This window comes from Hemiscyllium ocellatum, unplaced genomic scaffold (genome assembly GCF_020745735.1).
Source record: "Hemiscyllium ocellatum isolate sHemOce1 unplaced genomic scaffold, sHemOce1.pat.X.cur. scaffold_934_pat_ctg1, whole genome shotgun sequence".
NCBI classification, from domain to species: domain Eukaryota; kingdom Metazoa; phylum Chordata; class Chondrichthyes; order Orectolobiformes; family Hemiscylliidae; genus Hemiscyllium; species Hemiscyllium ocellatum.
In genome coordinates, this window is record NW_026869316.1 from 41,382 (window position 1) to 66,284 (window position 24,903).

The following is a 24,903-nucleotide window of genomic DNA, read 5'->3' on the forward strand; positions in this document are numbered from 1 at the left end:
ACACCCTCTCCATCACCCACACACAGTCCATCAATACAGCACACCCTCTCGATCACCCACACACAGTCCATCAATACAGAACACCCTCTCCATCACCCACACACAGTCCATCAATACAGCACACCCTCTCCATCACCCACACACAGCCCATCAATACAGCACACCCTCTCCATCACCCACACACAGTCCATCAATACAGCACACCCTCTCCATCACCCACACACAGTCCATCAATACAGCACACCCTCTCCATCACCCACACACAGCCCATCAATACAGGACACCCTCTCCATCACCCACACACAGCCCATCAATACAGAACACCCTCTCCATCACCCACACACAGTCCATCAATACAGCGCACCCTCTCCATCACCCACACACAGCCCATCAATACAGCACACCCTCTCCATCACACACACACAGCCCATCAATACAACACATCCTCTCCATCACCCACACACAACCCATCAATACAGCACTCCCTCCCCATCACCCACACACAGCCCATCAATACAGCACACACTCTCCATCACTCACACACAGCCCATCAATACAGCACACCCTCTCCATCACCCACACACAGCCCATCAATACAGCACACCCTCTCCATCACCCACACACAGCCCATCAATACAGCACACCCTCTCCATCACCCACACACAGCCCATCAATACAGCACACACTCTACATCACCCACACACAGCCCATAAATACAGCACACCCTCTCCGTCACCCACACACAGCCCATCAATACAGCACACCCTCTCCGTCACCCACACACAGCCCATCAATACAGCACACCCTCTCCGTCACTCACACACAGCCCATCAATACAGCACACCCTCTCCGTCACTCACACACAGCCCATCAATACAGCACACCCTCTCCGTCACCCACACACAGCCCATCAATACAGCACACCCTCTCCATCACCCACACACAGCCCATCAATACAGCACACACTCTACATCACCCACACACAGCCCATCAATACAGCACACCCTCTCCATCACCCACACACAGCCCATCAATACAGCACACCCTCTCCGTCACTCACACACAGCCCATCAATACAGCACACCCTCTCCATCACCCACACACAGCCCATCAATACAGCACACCCTCTCCATCACCCACACACAGCCCATCAATACAGCACACCCTCTCCATCACCCACACACAGCCCATCAATACAGCACACCCTCTCCATCACCCACACACAGCCCATCAATACAGCACACCCTCTCCCTCACCCACACACAGCCCATCAATACAGCACACCCTCTCCATCACCCACACACAGTCCATCAATACAGCACACCCTCTCCATCACCCACACACAGCCCATCAATACAGCACACCCTCTCCGTCACTCACACACAGCCCATCAATACAGCACACCCTCTCCATCACCCACACACAGCCCATCAACACAGCACACCCTCTCCGTCACCCACACACAGCCCATCAATACAGCACACCCTCTCCGTCACCCACACACAGCCCATCAATACAGCACACACTCTACATCACCCACACACAGCCCATCAATACAGCACACCCTCTCCATCACCCACACACAGCCCATCAATACAGCACACCCTCTCCATCACCCACACACAGCCCATCAATACAGCACACCCTCTCCGTCACTCACACACAGCCCATCAATACAGCACACCCTCTCCATCACCCACACACAGCCCATCAATACAGCACACACTCTACATCACCCACACACAGCCCATCAATACAGCACACCCTCTCCGTCAGCCACTCACAGTCCATCAATACAGCACACCCTCTCCGTCAGCCACTCACAGTCCATCAATACAGCACACCCTCTCTGTCACCCACACACAGCCCATCAATACAGCACACCCTCTCCGTCAGCCACTCACAGTCCTTCAATACAGCACACCCTCTCTGTCACCCACACACAGCCCATCAATACAGCACACCCTCTCCGTCAGCCACTCACAGTCCATCAATACAGCACACCCTCTCTGTCACCCACAGACAGCCCATCAATACAGCACACCCTCTCCGTCAGCCACTCACAGTCCATCAATACAGCACACCCTCTGTCACCCACACACAGCCCATCAATACAGCACACCCTCTCCGTCACCCACACACAGCCCATCAATACAGCACACCCTATCCATCACCCACACACAGCCCATCAATACAGCACACCCTCTCCATCACCCACACACAGCCCATCAATACAACACACCCTCTCCATCACCCACACACACGGCCCATCAATACAGCACACCCTTTCCATCACCCACAAACAGCCCATCAATACAGCACACCCTCTCCATCACCCACACACAGCCCATCAATACAGCACACCCTCTCCATCACTCACACACGGCCCATCAATACAGCACACCCTCTCCATCACCCACACACAGACCATCAATACAGCACACCCTCTCCATCACCCACACACAGACCATCAATACAGCACACCCTCTCCATCACTCACACACAGCCCATCTATACAGCACACCCTCTCCCTCACCCACACACAGCCCATCAATACCGCACACCCTCTCCATCACCCACACACAGCCCATCAATACAGCACACCCTCAACATCACCAACACACAGCCCATCAATACAGCACACCCTATACATCACCCACACACAGCCCATCAATACAGCACACCCTCTCCATCACCCACACACACCCCATCAATACAGCACACCCTCTCCATCACCCACACACAGTCCATCAATACAGCACACCCTCAACATCACCAACACACAGCCCATCAATACAGCACACCCTATACATCACCCACACACAGCCCATCAATACAGCACACCCTCTCCATCACCCACACACACCCCATCAATACAGCACACCCTCTCCCTCACCCACGCATAGCCCATCAATACAGCACACCCTCTCCATCAAACACACACAATCCATCAATACAGCACACGCTCCCCATCACCCACACACAGCCCATCAATACAGCACACCCTCTCCATCAACCACACACAGTCGATCAATACAGCACACGCTCCCCATCACCCACACACAGCCCATCAATACAGCACACCCTCTCCATCACCCACACACAGTCCATCAATACAGCACACCCTCTCCATCACCCACACACAGTCCATCAAAACAGAACACCCTCTCCATCACCCACACACAGCCCATCAATACAGCGCACCCTCTCCATCACAAACACAGTCCATCAATACAGCACACCCTCTCCATCACCCACACACAGTCCATCAATACAGCACACCCTCTCCATCACCCACACACAGTCCATCAATACAGAACACCCTCTCCATCACCCACACACAGCCCATCAATACAGCGCACCCTCTCCATCACAAACACAGTCCATCAATACAGCACACCCTCTCCATCACCCACACACAGTCCATCAATACAGAACACCCTCTCCATCACTCACACACAGTCCATCAATACAGCACACCCTCTCCGTCACCCACACACAGCCCATCAATACAGCACACCCTCTCCATCAACCACACACAGTCGATCAATACAGCACACGCTCCCCATCACCCACACACAGCCCATCAATACAGCACACCCTCTCCATCACCCACACACAGTCCATCAATACAGCACACCCTCTCCATCACCCACACACAGTCCATCAATACAGAACACCCTCTCCATCACCCCCACACAGCCCATCAATACAGCACACCCTCTCCATCACTCACACACAGCCCATCAATACAGCACACCCTCTCCATCACCCACACACAGTCCATCAATACAGCACACCCTCTCCATCACCCACACACAGCCCATCAATACAGCACACCCTCTCCATCACCCACACACAGCCCATCAATACAGCACACCCTCTCCGTCACTCACACACAGCCCATCAATACAGCACACCCTCTCCATCACTCACACACAGCCCATCAATACATCACACCCTCTCCATCACCCACACACAGCCCATCAATACAGCACACACTCTACATCACACACACACAGCCCATCAATACAGCACACTCTCTCCATCACCCACACACAGCCCATCAATACAGCACACCCTCTCCATCACCCACACACAGCCCATCAATACAGCACACCCTCTCCATCACCCACACACAGCCCATCAATACAGCACACCCTCTCCATCACCCACACACAGTCCATCAATACAGCACACCCTCTCCATCACCCACACACAGCCCATCAATACAGCACACCCTCTCCATCACCCACACACAGCCCATCAATACAGCACACCCTCTCCATCACCCACACACAGCCCATCAATACAGCACACACTCTCCATCACTCACACACAGCCCATCAATACAGCACACCCTCTCCATCACCCACACACAGCCCATCAATACAGCACACCCTCTCCGTCCCCAACACGCTCTCCTGCCCCAGTTTACTCTGTGTGTGTGTGGGTTACAGAGATGATGTGTTTATTTTAGGTTTATATCTAAGTCCTAAATCATTGCTAATTTGTTTGCTAATTGATGTCCTAATCACATCAATTGGGACGCCACCTCCTCACCTTTCAGAAGCGGAACTGGAAATCACACACGTCGGGAGCAGGGGGTGGGCCCAGTGCTTCATCGGGGGGGTCTCACTGATGATTACCTCGTCTGGTGGGGAAACCGCTGCTTACATCCTGTCCAGCTCAGGGAGTCCACTTCCACCTGAACATCGGCCGAACTCTGTATCATCTCCCAGATCGTACACTGCCTCCTGATCTACATAACCCCCTCCAGCCCCTACAACCCCCTCCCTATCTCTGTAACCCCCTACATCCCCTCCCTATCTCTGTAACCCCCTACACCCCCTCCCTATCTCTGTAACCCCCCCTACACCCCCCCATCTCTGTAACCCCTACACCCCCTCCCTATCCCTGTAACCCCCTACACCCCCTCCCTATCTCTGTAACCCCTACAACCCCTCCCTATCCCTGTAACCCCCTACACCCCCTCCCTATCCCTGTAACCCCCTACACCCCCACCCTATCTCTGTAACCCCCTACACCCCCACCCTATCTCTGTAACCCCCTACACCCCCTCCTAATCTCTGTAACCCCCTCCTTATCTCTGCAACCCCCTCCCTATTTCTGTAATCCCGTACACCCCCTCCCTATCCCTGTAACCCCCTACACCCCCTCCCTATCTCTGTAACCCCATACACCCCCTCCCTATCTCTGTAACCTCCTACACCCCCTCCCTATCTCTGAAACCCACTAGATCCCCTCCCTATCCCTGTAACCCCCTACACCCCCCCATCTCTGTAACCCCCTACAACCCCTCCCTATCCCTGTAACCCCCCCTACACCCCCTCCCTATCTCTGTAACCCCCCCCTACACCCCCCCATCTCTGTAACCCCTACACCCCCTCCCTATCCCTGTAACCCCCTACACCCCCTCCCTATCTCTGTAACCCCCTACAACCCCTCCCTATCCCTGTAACCCCCTACACCCCCTCCCTATCTCTGTAACACCCTACAACCCCTCCCTATCCCTGTAACCCCCTACACCCCCTCCCTATCCCTGTAACCCCCTACACCCCCACCCTATCTCTGTAACCCCCTCGCTATCTCTGTAACCCCCTACACCCCCTCCTAATCTCTGTAACCCCCTCCTTATCTCTGCAACCCCCTCCCTATTTCTGTAATCCCGTACACCCCCTCCCTATCCCTGTAACCCCCTACACCCCCTCCCTATCTCTGTAACCTCCTACAACCCCTCCCTATCTCTGTCACCCCCTACACCCCCCCTATCTCTGTAACCTCCTACACCCCCTCCCTATCTCCGTAACCTCCTACACCCCCTCCCTATTCCTGTAACCCCCCTACACCCCCTCCCTATCTCTGTAACCCCCTACACTCCCTCCCTATCCCTGTAACCCCCCTACACCCCCTCCCTATCTCTGTAACCCCCCTACACTCCCTCCCTATCCCTGTAACCCCCCTACACCCCCTCCCTATCTCTGAAACCCACTAGATCCCCTCCCTGTCTCTGTAACTCCCCACACCCCCTCCCTATCTCTCTAACCCCCTACACCCCCACCCTATCTCTGTAACCCCCCCCTACACCCCCCCATCTCTGTAACCCCTACACCCCCTCCCTATCCCTGTAACCCCCTACACCCCCTCCCTATCTCTGTAACCCCTACACCCCCTCCCTATCCCTGTAAGCCCCTACACCCCCTCCCTATCTCTGTAACCCCTACAACCCCTCCCTATCCCTGTAACCCCCTACACCCTCTCCCTATCCCTGTAAACCCCTACACCCCCTCCCTATCTCTGTAACCTCCTACACCCCCTCACTACCCCTGTAACCCCCTACACCCCCTCCCTAAACCTGTAACCCCCTACACCCCCTCCCTATCTCTATAACCCCCCTACACCCCCTCCCTATCTTTGTAACCCCATACACCCCCTCCCTATCTCTGTAACTCACCTCCCTATCTCTGCAACCCCCTACACCCCCTCCCTATCTTTGTAACCCCATACATCCCCTCCCTATCTCTGTAACTCACCTCCCTATCTCTGTAATCCCCTACACCCCCTCCCTATCTCTGTAACTCCCTACACTCCCTCCCTATCTCTGTAACCCCGTACACCCCCTCCCTATCTCTGTAACCCCGTACACCCCCTCTCTATCTCTGTAACCCCCTCCACCCCCTCCCTGTCTCTGTAACCCCCCTGCACCCCCTCCCTATCTCTGTAACCCCCTACACCCCCTCCCTATCCCTGTAACCCCCTACACACCCTCCCTATCTCTGTAACCCACTACATCCCCTCCCTATATCTGTAACTCCCTACACCCCCTCTCTAACCCTGTAACCCCCTACACCCCCTCCCTATCTCTGTAACCCCCTACATCCCCTCCCTGTCTCTGTAACCACCCCTCCCTACCTCTGTAACCCCCTCCTTGTCTCTGTAACCCCCTCCCTATCTCTGTAACTCCCTACACCCCCTCTCTAACCCTGTAACCCCCTACACCCCCTCCCTACCTCTGTACCCCCCTACAACCCCTCCCTATCTCTGTAACCCCCTACACCCCCTCCCTGTCTCTGTAACCCCCCCTCCCTATCTCTGTAACCCCCCTCAGTGTCTCTGTAACCCCCTCCCTATCTCTGTAACCCCCTCCCTATCTCTATAACCCCCCTCAGTGTCTATGTAACCCCCCTCCCTATCTCTGTAACCCCCTACACCCCCTCCCTGTCTCTGTAACCCCCCTCCCTATCTCTGTAACCCCCCTCAGTGTCTCTGTAACCCCCTCCCTATCTCTGTAACCCCCCTCAGTGTCTCTGTAACCCCCCTCCCTGTCTCTGTAAACCCCTCCCGCCTCTCCCCGAGCGGAGAATTCGACTGTCCGACATGTTGTAAAATGGAATGTCCGAAGAAGAACCGCTCAGGGGTTTGCAATGGGCTACCGGGAGTAACAGGCCGTGGTGGATGCCAGGGATGGAGGGACTGTCTTATGGAGGGAGAGGTTGTGTCGGTTGGGGTGTGCGAGCTCCAAGTTGATTGGAGCAAGGTTTCTGGGAGATGTCAGAGATCGGGTCTTTGAACAGAGAGGGTGAATGCAATGCCAGAGGTGGGAGAAGATACATTCGGGACATTTAAGCGCCTCTTACATTGGCACAAGGAGGACAGTGCAATGGGGGCTCGTCTGGGCTCAGAGTGGGAAACAAGGGCGGCAGGGTATCGTGGGCCGAAGGGACTGCGCCGTGCTGTACCGACCCACGTAACCCATGGGGCTTTGCACAACGCCAGGCGACCCTGGTCGGAGATTCACGGGGAGGGACGGGGTAGGGGGTGGCATGGAGAGGTGATTCTCCTCCCCCACCCCCCCCTCACCCCCCCCCCGCCAACCACCTCGTGCGGGAGAGTCAAGGGACCAGAACAGGCATGGTCTCAGAACAAGATGTCAGCCATCGAAGACGAGGAGGGATCTCCTCTCTCTCTCTCTCTCCCTCCCTCTCTCTCTCTCTCCCCCCGAGTGGGGAGCGGATCTGCCGGAGGTCTGGTCAAGGAAGGTGACCAAGGGGGCGATGGGAGAAATAGCCAGGGGGCGTGCAGCTAAGGTTGCTGGGAGTGGCGGGAAGCCCGTTGGACGGACTGACGCTCGGACGCCCCCCGCTTCCACGTTCCGGCAAAACCCAAGCCCTGCTGGCCGAGGGAGAGCCCTTCAGCCCATCGGCCAACGTGCAGGCCCGAGACCAGGAGCTGGAGTTGGCGGCCAGCCCTGCCCTGGAACTCCCCTTGGCTGACCTTGGCAGATATCGGTCCAGGGAACAGCGAGCTCCCTTGGCGTGAGCTGTGAGCCACGCTGTACCCTTCCCGGACCCACGTTCCCAGATAAAAGGGGCAGCTCTTTGTTCTGAATCACAGCAACTCCCTTCCACCTGGGTCACGGGTCACTGGCCGGGTCAACATCACAGACAGTCGCTGGCACAGACCTGGGAGTGTGGGCACTCCGGTGAAAGCTGAGGAGGAGGCTGGAGGGAACAGGGAGCTGTTAACCCTCACAGCCCCCACCCGACTGTCACCAGGAACAGGGTCAGTGTCACCCTCCAGCCCAGACACTGGGCTCCTGCTGGGGAAGGGTCAGCACCGAGGGAGCCCTGCACTGTGGGAGGGTCAGCGCCGAGGGAGCCCCGCACTTTGGGAGGGTCAGCGCCGAGGGAGCCCCGCACTGCGGGAGGGTCAGCGCCGAGGGAGCCCCGCACTGTGGGATGGTCAGCGCCGAGGGAGCCCCGCACTGCGGGAGGGTCAGCGCCGAGGGAGCCCCGCGCTGCGGGAGGGTCGGCGCCGAGGGAGCCCCGCGCTGCGGGAGGGTCGGCGCCGAGGGAGCCCCGCGCTGCGGGAGGGTCGGCGCCGAGGGAGCCCCGCGCTGCGGGAGGGTCGGCGCCGAGGGAGCCCCGCACTGTGGGAGAGTCAGCGCCGAGGGAGAGACTGGCACTGACCCACTTGCTGGAGCTGCCCAGACACTGCGAGTGGGAACGAGGGAGTTGAGCCGGCCAGCAGGCGAGGTGGGGCTGAGGCACCTGTCACGGGAGCCAAACAGGATGTTCCTGCACAGAGCCAGGATTTTTCTGATGCCAAAGCTCAGCTACAGCCGATGGGTATCTCGGTCAATGCTTATCTGCCATCTCAGCCAGATAGCAAGCGGGAGGTTCGTTTGATGGTTCGAACAAGCCCGGTATAAATGTGCAGGCATGGGCTGCACACACACAGTGCCCACTGGCTGGACGTCCACGGGCAGAGAATTCCGGGCCATGTCTCTGGGACTGGAGCTGGCGTGCGCGCTGTTCATCCTGGGCACCGCCCGGGCAATGGTTCCCATCCAGTGCGGAACCCCGGCTCACATGAAGAGGAGAGAGTGCTGTCCCACCTTCTCTGCCGACGGCTCGCCGTGCGGGATAATTTCAAACCGCGGGCGGTGCCAGGACATCACCAGAGAGAGCCCGTGGCAGCGGGAGGAGCGGGAGAGGGTACACGGCGGCTCACGGGACTTCCGCCTGTGGTGGCCCACCTACTTCTTCCGGCGCCTGTGCGTGTGCCGGGGGAACTACGGGGGCGCCGACTGCAGTGAGTGCGCCTACGGCTGGTGGGGGGAGAGGTGCCAGCTCAGGCACACGGTCACCCGCCGGGACATCGCCGCCCTGCCCCTGGCCGAGCAGCGGCGCTTTGTGTACAGGCTGCACCTGGCGAAGGTCACTCTCAGTCGGCGCTACGTCATCTACGCCAGCGAGAGTCACGCCCCCGGCTCCCCCCTGACCTTCCGGCGCGCCAGCGTCTACAACATCGCCGCCTACCTGCACTACACCTGCGCCAAGATCATCAGCGTGCACCCCAACAGCACCTACGCCCACCGCGGCTCGGCGTTCCTCGGCTGGCATCGCCTCCTCGCCATCTACCTGGAGCAGGAGATCCGCAACATCACCGGGTACCAGGACTTCGCCCTGCCCTACTGGAACTGGGCCGGGCAGACCCACTGCGACGTCTGCACCGACCAGCTCTTCGGGGCCAGCCTCCCCGATGGGAGACTCTCCCCGGGCTCGGTATTCAGCAACTGGACTGTAAGCAGGGCTCGGGATAGGGGGCACCCACAGGGCGAGGGAGGGACGACAGGCGGGTCCCTGCGCAGCGGGAGGACGGGCGAGGCTTCGGGATCTCACTGCGAGAGAGCTGGGCGTCTCCCTTCGGGAGGGTTCCGTCCGGGTCTCTCCCCGACCCTCTCCCCCTCCGCCCCAAAAATGTTACAGGGGTTGGAGTCCCTCCACAAGCCTTAGGTCAGTTTTACTCTGTATCTAACCCCCTGCTGTCCCTGACCATGAAATGGGGGGACAGTGTAGAGGGAGCTTTACTCTGTATCTAACCCCCTGCTGTCCCTGACCATGAAATGGGGGGACAGTGTAGAGGGAGCTTTACTCTGTATCTAACCCCCTGCTGTCCCTGACCATGAAATGGGGGGACAGTGTAGAGGGAGCTTTACTCTGTATCTAACCCCCTGCTGTCCCTGACCATGAAATGGGGGGACAGTGTAGAGGGAGCTTTACTCTGTATCTAACCCCCTGCTGTCCCTGACCATGAAATGGGGGACAGTGTAGAGGGAGCTTTACTCTGTATCTAACCCCCTGCTGTCCCTGACCATGAAATGGGGGGACAGTGTAGAGGGAGCTTTACCCTGTATCTAACCCCCTGCTGTCCCTGACCATGAAATGGGGGGACAGTGTAGAGAGAGCTTTACTCTGTATCTAACCCCCTGCTGTCCCTGACCATGAAATGGGGGGACAGTGTAGAGGGAGCTTTACTCTGTATCTAACCCCCTGCTGTCCCTGACCATGAAATGGGGGGACAGTGTAGAGGGAGCTTTACTCTGTATCTAACCCCCTGCTGTCCCTGACCATGAAATGGGGGGACAGTGTAGAGGGAGCTTTACTCTGTATCTAACCCCCTGCTGTCCCTGACCATGAAATGGGGGGACAGTGTAGAGGGAGCTTTACTCTGTATCTAACCCCGTGCTGTCCCTGTCCATGAAATGGGGGAGATAGTGTAGAGGGAGCTTTACCCTGTATCTAACCCCCTGCTGTCCCTGACCATGAAATGGGGGGACAGTGTAGAGGGAGCTTTACTCTGTATCTAACACCCTGCTGTCCCTGACCATGAAATGGGGGGACAGTGTAGAGGGAGCTTTACCCTGTATCTAACCTCACGCTGTCCCTGTCCCTGGGATGGGGGGACAGTGTAGAGGGAGCTTTACTCTGTATCTAACCCCGTGCTGTCCCTGGGGTGGGGGGACAGTGTAGAGGGAGCTTTACTCTGTATCTAACCCCGTGCTGTCCCTGGGGTGGGGGGACAGTGTAGAGGGAGCTTTACTCTGTATCTAACCCCGTGCTGTCCCTGTCCCTGGGATGGGGGGGGGGGACAGTGTAGTGGGAGCTTTACTCTGTATCTAACCCAGTGCTGTCCCTGTCCCTGGGATGGTGGGGGGACAGTGTAGAGGGAGCTTGACTCTGTATCTAACCCCGTGCTGTCCCTGTCCCTGGGCTGGCTGAGACACTCTCTCTCTGTCTCTCCCTCAGACGTACTGCTCTGACGATGGAGACCACCAGTGGGATTTCGGGATGGTCTGCCCGCCTGTGCCCGGGGAGCCCATCCTGCGTTTCAACCGCCTCGACGACAGGTTTGACCAGCTGCCGAGCGTGGACGATGTGCGCGCCTGCCTCAGCATCGACCGCTTCGATACGCCACCTTACAACCCCCTGGCCCTCGACTCCTTTCGCAATGCCTTGGAAGGTACGTCGTCACTGAGGGGGAGTGCGGAGAGGCGGTGTGCGCTCGCGAAGGCGGGGTGGGGGGGGAAGGGGGAGGGTGGTCTCCCCGTCCTGACGCTGCCCAGAGAGCACTCCTTTCACCCCCCCGCACACACACACACACACACACCCCCTGGCCTCCGTTCGCAAGCGGGTGGAGCGGTGGACAGTTTTTGCAGAACGTTACAGGTTGCCGGGGGGCAAACTGCAGGGTTGGGCAGAGAGGTGGCAAATGCAGTTTAATGTGAGGTGATTTACTTTGGGAAGAATAACAGGAAGGCAGAGTACTGGGTCAATGGAAATATTCCAGGGAATGTTGATGTTCAGAGGGATCTTGGTGTCCACGTGCATCGATCCCTGAAAGTTGCCACCCGGGTGGATAGTGCTGTCAAGAAGGCGTACGGTTTCATTGGGAGAGGGATTGAGTTCCGGAACCGCGATATCGTGCTGCAACTATACAAAACGCTGGTGGGATAGTGTAGGGGGGGGGGGGGGGGAGGGTCGAGCTGAGAATAGTTCACAGGCCGGCGCAACATCGAAGGGCCTGTTCTGCGCCGTGAGGCACTTTGAGGGTGAGAAACGCGGGTCAGGGGCCACTGTGGCGAACTTAAATTGGGGGTAATTACTCAGGAATGGGCACAGCGCTCACTGGAGTGGGGTGTTGAGAGGCGTTTCAGCAGCCAAGCTGGTTGGGGAACACTGACAGATTTTTAAGAAAATCGTTCCTGGCGCTCGACAGAGATCTCTGCCCCCCCTGACCGTGTGAAAGAACGATTGTCGGAAGACAATCTGCCCACCCACGAACGAGTGAACAGATCGAATTTTCCTGTCCCGAGTGAAAAGGTTTGACAGGCAGATCGCAGAGTTAACTGCAGCGAAAAAACACAAACGCAGGGACGTTAAGAGTTTGCGAATCCATTCCTCACAGGAAGGTAGAAGGCGTTTCGAAACCGGCTGGTGCGCGCATTCAGGCCTCTGTCCCAGTCTCCCCCGAGATCGTGGAACAAACATTGCCAGGGTGGGACGGATCTTTGCGAAGGATAGCGTCAGACCCAAAGAGGAAAAGGCACAATCTGGGAAAGATTTCGTTTTCGTGACTTGCCCCCAGGGCCTTATCCTCCTGGAGGTCGGGTCTCTTTAAACCGCGGTGGGTGGGCTGAGTTAAGTGAAGGGGGAGGACTGGCCAAGTCTTAAAAGCACCACCCTCCACCCCCCCCCCAACCCCTCAAAAAGAGACTGAAGGACCATTTTGAGAGTGAGAAGAAGCCTTGCAAGTAAGATAAAAATGGACTGCAAGAGCTTCTTTGTGTACGTAAAGAAGGAATTCCCTTAGACGACAAGGTGGGGTGGCAACGTTGGAGTTGACTTTGAAGGATGTAAGAGTAAATAACATGATCAAACAGCCAGTTTGGCTTCTCAAAGGGGATAGCATGCTTGACAAATTGACAAATTGCTGAACAGCTTGACCGGGACTCTCCCACGAGGTAAGGAAGAGAGTAGATAAAGGGGAGGCGGTGTGCGTAATACGGTGGGGATTTTCGGAACGCGTTTGACAAGGGGGTCGCTCACCTGGCTCCTAGGTACGATTGAAACCCGGTGGTGTCTGGAAGGGGGTCGGCAGTGTATGGGGCACGGAGAGAAGACTGGTTAGCCAGTAGAAAACAGAGAGTCGGGATGCAGGGAGCCACTTTCAGGACAGCACCCTGTAACGGGCGCAGTCCCAGAGGGATCAGTGCTGGGCCCACCTCTTATTTCCCGTCGACGTCAATGAGCTGGGCGAGGAGAGCGAAGGCATTACCGCCAAGAACACAGAGATTTCAGAGTCCTGGCCCATGAATCGCGAAGAGCTCCTGCGGGGAAGTTCAGCGGGGAAGAGGGAAGGCGAGTGGAACACTGGCCTCTATTTCCAGGGGAATGGGGTGTAAAAGCAGGGAGATCTTACTAAAACTGTACACGGGCACTGGTCAGACCACAGCTGGAATACAGGGAACAGTTTTGGGGCCATGTATCCAAGCAGAGATGAACAGGAGGCAGTCCCGAGAAGGATCACTCCCAGGGATGGACGGACTGTCTTAGGGAGGAGAGGTTGGGGAGGTTGGGGGCCTGTATTCATTGGGGTTCAGGAGACCTAGAGCCATCCTGACTGAAGATTCACAGGGAGGGACGTGGCAGGGGGAGACGTGGAGAGGTTGTTTCCACCCCCCTCCCCACGCCTCGTGTGGGAGAGTCTAGGACCAGAGGGTCATCTCAGCGTAAGGGGTCACCCATCGACGACGGGGACAAGGAGGAATTTCCTCTCTCTCTGAGGGGAGTGGGTCCGTGAGATTCTTCTGTGCAGAGGGCTGAGATATTCAGTATATTCAAGATGGAGAGGGAGAGAGAGAGATCGTCGATCAGGCAGGGAATCAGTGGCTGGTGGGGAGGAGTAGACAAAGAGGGTGGGTCAGTCCCATTGGACGGGGAGGAGCGATGGACCAAGAGGTTGGCATCCAGTTGGGTTGAGGTGTCTCTGACCCAACTCTTGAACCTCAGTCAGCCTGGGCAATTGAGGAGGGCTGGTTGGAGTGGGGAAGGAAGGGGGGGGGGGGGTGGTTTGGACGCTGCTGTTTGGCCGTTTCCGTTCTCGGTTTGACCCCGTTCTCTCTCTCTCTCTCTCCCCTCTTCTCCGGCAGGCTTCATAAACCCGCAGAGCCCGGGCAACGTCAAAATCAGCATGCACAACCTCATGCACATCTACTGCGGCGGTACCCTGGGCAATATCTTCCTGACGACCAACGACCCACTATTCATGCCCATGCACGTCTTCGTTGACAAGTGAGTGCGCGCAAAGCAAGCCGGGCGCGGGGCACGCAGCCCCAACAACAGGCAAGACATGAATCAATGCAGGGGTGATGGTCAGAGTGAGAGACTAGCAAGATAGTCCCATCGCTCCTGCCCACGGGGATCACTGAGCGGATTGTCCATGATCTACTGCACCCGTCATCATCCTCTTCCCAGGTCCCGTCACTCACCTGCAGGAGCGGCTAACCACCCAATCTACACCCCATCAACACCCCCAATCTACACCCCATCAACACCCCAATCTACACCCCATCAACACCCCCCCAATCTACACCCCATCAACACCCCCCCAATCTACACCCCATCAACACCCCCCAATCTACACCCCATCAACACCCCCAATCTACACCCCATCAACCCCCCAATCTACACCCCATCAACACCCCCAATCTACACCCCATCAACACCCCAATCTACACCCCATCAACACCCCCCCAATCTACACCCCATCAACACCCCCCCAATCTACACCCCATCAACACCCACCCAATCTACACCCCATCAACACCCACCCAATCTACACCCCATCAACACCCCCCCAATCTACACCCCATCAACACCCACCCAATCTACACCCCATCAACACCCCCCAATCTATACCCCATTAACAAACCCCAATCTACACCCCATCAACACCCCCAATCTATACCCCATCAACACCCCCGATCTACACCCCATTAACACCCCCCCAATCTACACCCCATCAACTCCCCCCAATCTACACCCCATCAACACCCCCCAATCTACACCCCATCAACACCCCAATCTACACCCCATCAACACCCCCCCAATCTACACCCCATCAACACCCCCCCAATCTACACCCCATCAACACCCCAATCTACACTCCATCAACACCCAAATCAACACCCCATCAACACCCCCCAATCTACACCCCATCAACACCCCCGCAATCTACACCCCATCAACCCCCCAATCTACACCCCATCAACCCCCCCAATCTACACCCCATCAACACCCCCCAATCTATACCCATCAACACCCTCAATCTACACCGCATCAACACCCCCCCAATCTACACCCCATCAACACCCCCCAATCTACACCCCATCAACACCCCCCCAGTCTACACACCATCAACACCCACCAAACTACACCCCATCAACACCCCCCAATCTATACCCCATCAACACCCCAATCTACACCCCATCAACACCCCAATCTACACCCCATCAACACTCCCAATCTACACCCCATCAACACCCCCCAATCAACACCCCATCAACACCCCCCAATCTACACCCCATCAACACCCCCAATCTACACCCCATTAACAAACCCCAATCTACACCCCATCAACACCCACCAATCAACACCCCATCAACACCCACCCAATCTACACCCCATCAACACCCCCAATCTACACCCCATCAACACCCACCCAATCTACACCCCATTAACACCCCCCAATCTACACCCCATCAACACCCTCCCAATCTACACCCCATCAACACCCACCCAAACTACACCCCATTAACACCCCCATTCTACACCCCATCATCACACCCCAATCTACACCCCCCAATCTACACCCCATCAACACCCCCCATTCTACACCCCATCAACACACCCTAATCTACACCCCATCAACATCCCCAATCTACACCCCATCAACACCCCCCAATCTACACCCCAGCAACACCCCCAATCTACATCCCATCAACACCCCCCAATCTACACCCCATCAACACCCCAATCTACACCCCATCAACACCCACCCAAACTACACCCCATTAACACCCCCAATCTACATCCCATCAACACCCCCCCAATCTACACCCCATCAACACTCCCCCCAATCTGCACCCCATCAACACCCCCCCAATGTACACCCCATCAACACCCCCCAATCTACATCCCATCAACAACCAACCAAACTACACCCCATTAACATCCCCCCAATCTACACCCCATCAACTCCCCAATCTACACCCCATCAACACCCCAATCTACACCCCATCAACACCCACCCAAACTACACCCCATTAACACCCCCCAATCTACATCCCATCAACACCCCCCCAATCTACACCCCATCAACACTCCCCCCAATCTGCACCCCATCAACACCCCCCCAATCTACACCCCATCAACACCCCCCAATCTACATCCCATCAACACCCCCCAATCTACACCCCATCAACACCCCCCAATCTACACCCCATCGTCACCCCCAATCTACACCCCATCAACACCCCAATCTACACCCCATCAACACCCCCCAATCAACACCCCATCAACACCCCCAATCTACACCCCATCAACACCCCCGATCTACACCCCATTAACACCCCCCCAATCTACATCCCATCAACACCCCCCCAATCTACACCCCATCAATACCCCCCAATCTACACCCCATCAACACCCCCCAATCTACACCCCATTAACAAACCCCAATCTACACCCCATCAACACCCACCCAAACTACATCCCATCAACACCCCCGCAATCTACACCTCATCATCACACCCCAATCTACACCCCATCATCACAGCCCAATCAACATCCCATCAACACCCCCCAATCTACACCCCATCAACACCCCCCAAACTACACCCCATCAACAACCCCAATCTACACCCCATCAACACCCCCCAATCTACACCCCATTAACACCCCCCCAATCTACACCCCATCAACACCCACCCAAACTGCACCCCATCAACACCCCCCCAATGTACACCCCATCAACACCCCCCAATCTACATCCCATCAACACCCCCCAATCTACACCCCATCAACACCCCCCAATCTACACCCCATCGTCACCCCCAATCTACACCCCATCAACACCCCAATCTACACCCCATCAACACCCCCCAATCAACACCCCATTAACACCCCCAATCTACACCCCATCAACACCCCCCCAATCTATACCCCATCAACACCCCCGATCTACACCCCATTAACACCCCCCCAATCTACATCCCATCAACACCCACCCAATCTACACCCCATCAACACCCCCCAATCTACACCCCATTAACAAACCCCAATCTACACCCCATCAACACCCACCCAAACTACATCCCATCAACACCCCCGCAATCTACACCCCATCATCACACCCCAATCTACACCCCATCATCACAGCCCAATCAACATCCCATCAACACCCCCCAATCTACACCCCATCAACACCCCCCAAACTACACCCAATCAACAACCCCAATCTACACCCCATCAACACCCCCCAATCTACACCCCATTAACACCCCCCCAATCTACACCCCATCAACACCCACCCAAACTACACCCCCCAATCTACACCCCATTAACACCCCCAATCTACACCCCATCAACACCCCCCAATCTACACCCCATCAACACCCCCCAATCTACATCCCATCAACACCCTCCCAATCTACACCCCATCAACACCCCCAATCTACACCCCATCAACACCCCCAATCTACACCCCATCAACACCCACCCAAACTACACCCCATTAACACCCACCCAATCTACACCCCATCAACACCCCCCCAATCTACACCCCATCAACCCCCCATTCTACACCCCATCAACACCCCCCATTCTACACCCCATCATCACACCCCAATCAACACCCCATCAACACCCCCCAATCTACACCCCATCAACACCCCCCATTCTACACCCCATCAACACACCCTAATCTACACCCCATCAACATCCCCAATCTACACCCCAGCAACACCCCAATCTACACCCCATCAACACCCCCCATTCTACACCCCATCAACACACCCTAATCTACACCCCATCAACATCCCCAATCTACATCCCATCAACACCCCCAATCTACACCCCATCAACACCCCAATCTACACCCCATCAACACCCACCCAAACTACACCCCATTAACACCCCCAATCTACATCCCATCAACACCCCCCCAATCTACACCCCATCAACACTCCCCCCAATCTGCACCCCATCAACACCCCAATCTACACCCCATCAACACCCACCCAAACTACACCCCATTAACACCCCCAATCTACATCCCATCAACACCCCCCCAATCTACACCCCATCAACACCCCCCCAATCTACACCCCATCAACATCCCCATTCTACACCCCATCAACACCCCCCATTCTACACCCCATCAACACACCCTAATCTACACCCCATCAACATCCCCAATCTACACCCCAGCAACACCCCCAATCTACACCCCATCAACACCCCAATCTACACCCCATCAACACCCACCCAAACTACACCCCATTAACACCCCCCAATCTACATCCCATCAACACCCCCCCAATCTACACCCCATCAACACTCCCCCCAATCTACACCCCATCAACACCCCCCCAATCTACACCCCATCAACACCCCAATCTACACCCCATCAACACCCCCCCAATCTACACCCCATCAACACCCCAATCTACACCCCATCAACATCCCCCCAATCTACACCCGATCAACACTCCCCCAATCTACACCCCATCAACACCCCAATCTACACCCCATCAACACCCCCCCAATCTACACCCCATCAACACCCCCAATCTACACCCCATCAACACCCCCCCAGTCTACACACCATCAACACCCACCAAACTACACCCCATCAACACCCCCCAATCTATACCCCATCAACACCCCAATCTACACCCCATCAACACCCCCTCAATCTACACCCCATCAACACCCCCAATCTACACCCCATCAACACTCCCAATCTACACCCCATCAACACCCCCAATCAACGCCCCATCAACACCCCCCAATCTACACCTCTTCAACACCCACCCAAACTACACCCCATCAACACCCACCCAATCTACACCCCATCAACACCCCCCAATCTACACCCCATCAACACCCCCAATCTACACCCCATTAACAAACCCCAATCTACACCCCATCAACACCCACCAATCTACACCCCATCAACACCCACCCAATCTACACCCCATCAACACCCCCAATCTACACCCCATCAACACCCACCCAATCTACACCCCATTAACACCCCCCAATCTACACCCCATCAACACCCTCCCAATCTACACCTCTTCAACACCCACCCAAACTACACCCCATCAACACCCACCCAATCTACACCCCATCAACACCCCCAATCTACACCCCATCAACACCCCCAATCTACACCCCATTAACAAACCCCAATCTACACCCCATCAACACCCACCAATCTACACCCCATCAACACCCACCCAATCTACACCCCATCAACACCCCAATCTACACCCCATCAACACCCACCCAATCTACACCCCATTAACACCCCCCAATCTACACCCCATCAACACCCCCCAATCTACACCCCATCAACACCCCCCATTCTACACCCCATCAACTCACCCTAATCTACACCCCATCAACATCCCCAATCTACACCCCATCAACACCCCCCAATCTACACCCCAGCAACACCACCAATCTACATCCCATCAACACCCCCAATCTACACCCCATCAACACCCCAATCTACACCCCATCAACACCCACCCAAACTACACCCCATTAACATCCCCCCAAGCTACACCCCATCAACTCCCCAATCTACACCCCATCAACACCCCCCCAATCTACACCCCATCAACACCCACCCAAACTACACCCCATTAACACCCCCCAATCTACACCCCATCAACACCCCCCCAATCTACACCCCATCAACACTCCCCCCAATCTGCACCCCATCAACACCCCCCCAATGTACACCCCATCAACACCCCCCAATCTACATCCCATCAACACCCCCCAATCTACACCCCATCAACACCCCCCAATCTACACCCCATCGTCACCCCCAATCTACACCCCATCAACACCCCAATCTACACCCCATCAACACCCCCCAATCAACACCCCATCAACACCCCCAATCTACACCCCATCAACACCCCCCAATCTACACCCCATCAACACCCCAATCTACACCCCATCAACACCCACCCAAACTACACCCCATTAACACCCCCCAATCTACATCCCATCAACCCCCCCAATCTACACCCCATCAACACTCCCCCCAATCTGCACCCCATCAACACCCCCCCAATGTACACCCCATCAACACCCCCAATCTACATCCCATCAACCCCCCAATCTACACCCCATCAACACCCCCAATCTACACCCCATCGTCACCCCCAATCTACACCCCATCAACACCCCAATCTACACCCCATCAACACCCCCCAATCAACACCCCATCAACACCCCCAATCTACACCCCATCAACACCCCCCCAATCTATACCACATCAACACCCCCGATCTACACCCCATTAACACCCCCCCAATCTACATCCCATCAACACCCACCCAATCTACACCCCATCAATACCCCCAATCTACACCCCATCAACACCCCCCAATCTACACCCCATTAACAAACCCCAATCTACACCCCATCAACACCCACCCAAACTACATCCCATCAACACCCCCGCAATCTACACCCCATCATCACACCCCAATCTACACCCCATCATCACAGCCCAATCAACATCCCATCAACACCCCCAATCTACACCCCATCACAACTCCCCAAACTACACCCCATCAACAACCCCAATCTACACCCCATCAACACACCCCCAATCTACACCCCATTAACACCCTCCCAATCTACACCCCATCAACACCCACCCAAACTACACCCACCAATCTACACCCCATCAACACCCCCCAATCAACACCCCATTAACACCCCCAATCTACACCCCATCAACACCCCCCAATCTACACCCCATCAACACCCCCCAATCTACAGCCCATCAACACCCTCCCAATCTACACCCCATCAACACCCCCAATCTACACCCCATCAACACCCCCCAATCTACACCCCATCAACACCAACCCAAACTACACCCCATTAACACCCACCCAATCTACACCCCATCAACACCACCCAATCTACACCCCATCAACACCCCCCATTCTACACCCCATCATCACACCCCAATCAACACCCCATCAACATCCCCCAATCTACACCCCATCAACACCCCCATTCTACACCCCATCAACACCCCTAATCTACACCCCATCAACATCCCCAATCTACACCCCAGCAACACCCCCAATCTACACCCCATCAACACCCCAATCTACACCCCATCAACACCCACCCAAACTACACCCATTAACACCCCCCAATCTACATCCCATCAACACACCCCCCAATCTACACCCCATCAACACCCACCCAAACTACACCCCATCAACACCCCCCCAATGTACACCCCATCAACACCCCCCAATCTACATCCCATCAACAACCAACCAAACTACACCCCATTAACATCCCCCCAATCTACACCCCATCAACTCCCCAATCTACACCCCATCAACACCGCAATCTACACCCCATCAACACCCCAATCTACACCCCATCGTCACCCCCAATCTACACCCCATCAACACCCCAATCTACACCCCATCAACACCCCCCAATCAACACCCCATCAACACCCCCCAATCTACACCCCATCAACACCCCAAACTACACGCCATCAACACCCCCCAATCGACACCCCATCAACACACCCCAATCTACACCCCATCAACACACCCCAATCTACACCCCATCAACACCCCCCAATCTACACCCCATTAACACCCCCCCAATCCACACCCCATCAACACCCCAATCTACACTCCATCAACACCCCCCAATCTACACCCCATCAACACGTCCCAATCTACACCCCATCAACACCCCCAATATATACCCCATCAACACGGCACAATCTACACCCCATCAACACCCCCAATCTACACTCATCAACACCCCCTAATCTACACCCCATCAACATCCCCAATCTACACCCCATCAACACCCCCAATCTACACCCCATCAACACCCCCAATCTACACCCCATCAACACCCCCAATCTACACCCCATCAGAACCCCCAATCTACACCACAAAAACACCGCCCAATATACACCCCATCAACACCCCACAATCAACACACCATCAGAACCCCCAATCTACACCCCATAAACACCCCAATCTACACCCCATCAACACCCCCAATCTACACCCCATCAACAACCCCAATCTACACCCCATCAACACTCCCAATCTACACCCCATCAACACCCACCCAAACTACACCCCATTAACACCACCCAATCTACACCCCATCAACCACCCCCCAATCTACACCCCATCAACACCCCATTCTACACCCCATCATCACACCCCAATCAACACCCATCAACACCCCCCATTCTACACCCCATCAACACACCCTAATCTACACCCCATCAACATCCCCAATCTACACCCCATCAACACCCCCCAATCTACACCCCAGCAACACCCCCAATCTACATCCCATCAACACCCCCCAATCTACACCCCATCAACACCCTAATCTACACCCCATCAACACCCACCCAAACTACACCCCATTAACACCCCCCAATCTACATCCCATCAACACCCCCAATCTACACCCCATCAACACTCCCCCCAATCTGCACCCCATCAACACCCCCCAATGTACACCCCATCAACACCCTCCAATCTACATCCCATCAACAACCAACCAAACTACACCCCATTAACATCCCCCCAATCTACACCCCATCAACTCCCCAATCTACACCCCATCAACACCCCAATCTACACCCCATCAACACCCCCAATCTACACCCCATCATCACCCCCAATCTACACCCCATCAACACCCCAATCTACACCCCATCAACACCCCCCAATCAACACCCCATCAACACCCCCCAATCTACACCCCATCAACACCCCAATCTACACCCCATCAACACCCCCCAATCTACACCCCATCAACACCCCAAACTACACGCCATCAACACCCCCCAATCGACACCCCATCAACACACCCCAATCTACACCCCATCAACACACCCCAATCTACACCCCATCAACACCCCCCAATCTACACCCCATTAACACCCCCCCAATCCACACCCCATCAACACCCCAATCTACACTCCATCAACACCCCCCAATCTACACCCCATCAACACGTCCCAATCTACACCCCATCAACACCCCCAATATATACCCCATCAACACCTCCCAATCTACACCCCATCAACACCCCCCAATCTACACTCATCAACACCCCCTAATCTACACCCCATCAACATCCCCAATCTACACCCCATCAACACCCCCAATCTACACCCCATCAACACCCCCCAATCTACACCCCATCAACACCCCCAATCTACACCCCATCAACACCCCCAATCTACACCCCATCAGAACCCCCAATCTACACCCCATCAACACGTCCCAATCTACACCCCATCAACACCCCCAATATATACCCCATCAACACCTCCCAATCTACACCCCATCAACACCCCCCAATCTACACTCATCAACACCCCCTAATCTACACCCCATCAACATCCCCAATCTACACCCCATCAACACCCCCAATCTACACCCCATCAACACCCCCAATCTACACCCCATCAACACCCCCAATCTACACCCCATCAGAACCCCCCAATCTACACCACAAAAACACCGCCCAATATACACCCCATCAACACCCCACAATCAACACACCATCAGAACCCCCAATCTACACCCCATAAACACCCCCCAATCTACACCCCATCAACACCCCCAATCTACACCCCATCAACACCCCCAATCAACACCCCATAAACACCCCCCAATCTACACCCCATCAACACCCCAAACTACACGCCATCAACACCCCCCAATCTACATCCCATCAACACCCCCCCAATCTACACCCCATCAACACTCCCCCCAATCTGCACCCCATCAACACCCCCCAATCTACACCCCATCATCACCCCCCAATCTACATCCCATCAACAACCAACCAAACTACACCCCATTAACATCCCCCCAATCTACACCGCATCAACTCCCCAATCTACACCCCATCAACACCCCAATCTACACCCCATCAACACCCCCCAATCTACACCCCATCGTCACCCCCAATCTACACCCCATCAACACCCCAATCTACACCCCATCAACACCCCCCAATCAACACCCCATCAACACCCCCCAATCTACACCCCATCAAAACCCCAATCTACACCCCATCAACACCCCCCAATCAACACCCCATCAACACCCCCAATCTACACCCCATCAACACCCCAAACTACACGCCATCAACACCCCCCAATCGACACCCCATCAACACACCCCAATCTACACCCCATCAACAC

At 55.6% G+C, this 24,903-nt stretch overlaps 1 protein-coding gene across 1 annotated transcript in view; it reads left to right on the top strand.

The window, feature by feature from the left end:
- The first annotated feature begins 9,302 nt into the window (after positions 1-9,302).
- LOC132814808 (tyrosinase-like) overlaps positions 9,303-24,903 on the top strand; it is a 30,812-nt gene continuing 15,211 nt past the window's right edge. Inside the window, exons 1-3 of the mRNA XM_060823593.1 lie at positions 9,303-10,106; positions 11,613-11,826; positions 14,516-14,657. Coding sequence (XP_060679576.1) covers positions 9,303-10,106; positions 11,613-11,826; positions 14,516-14,657 — 1,160 coding nt within the window. The remainder of the gene's footprint in view (positions 10,107-11,612; positions 11,827-14,515; positions 14,658-24,903) is intronic.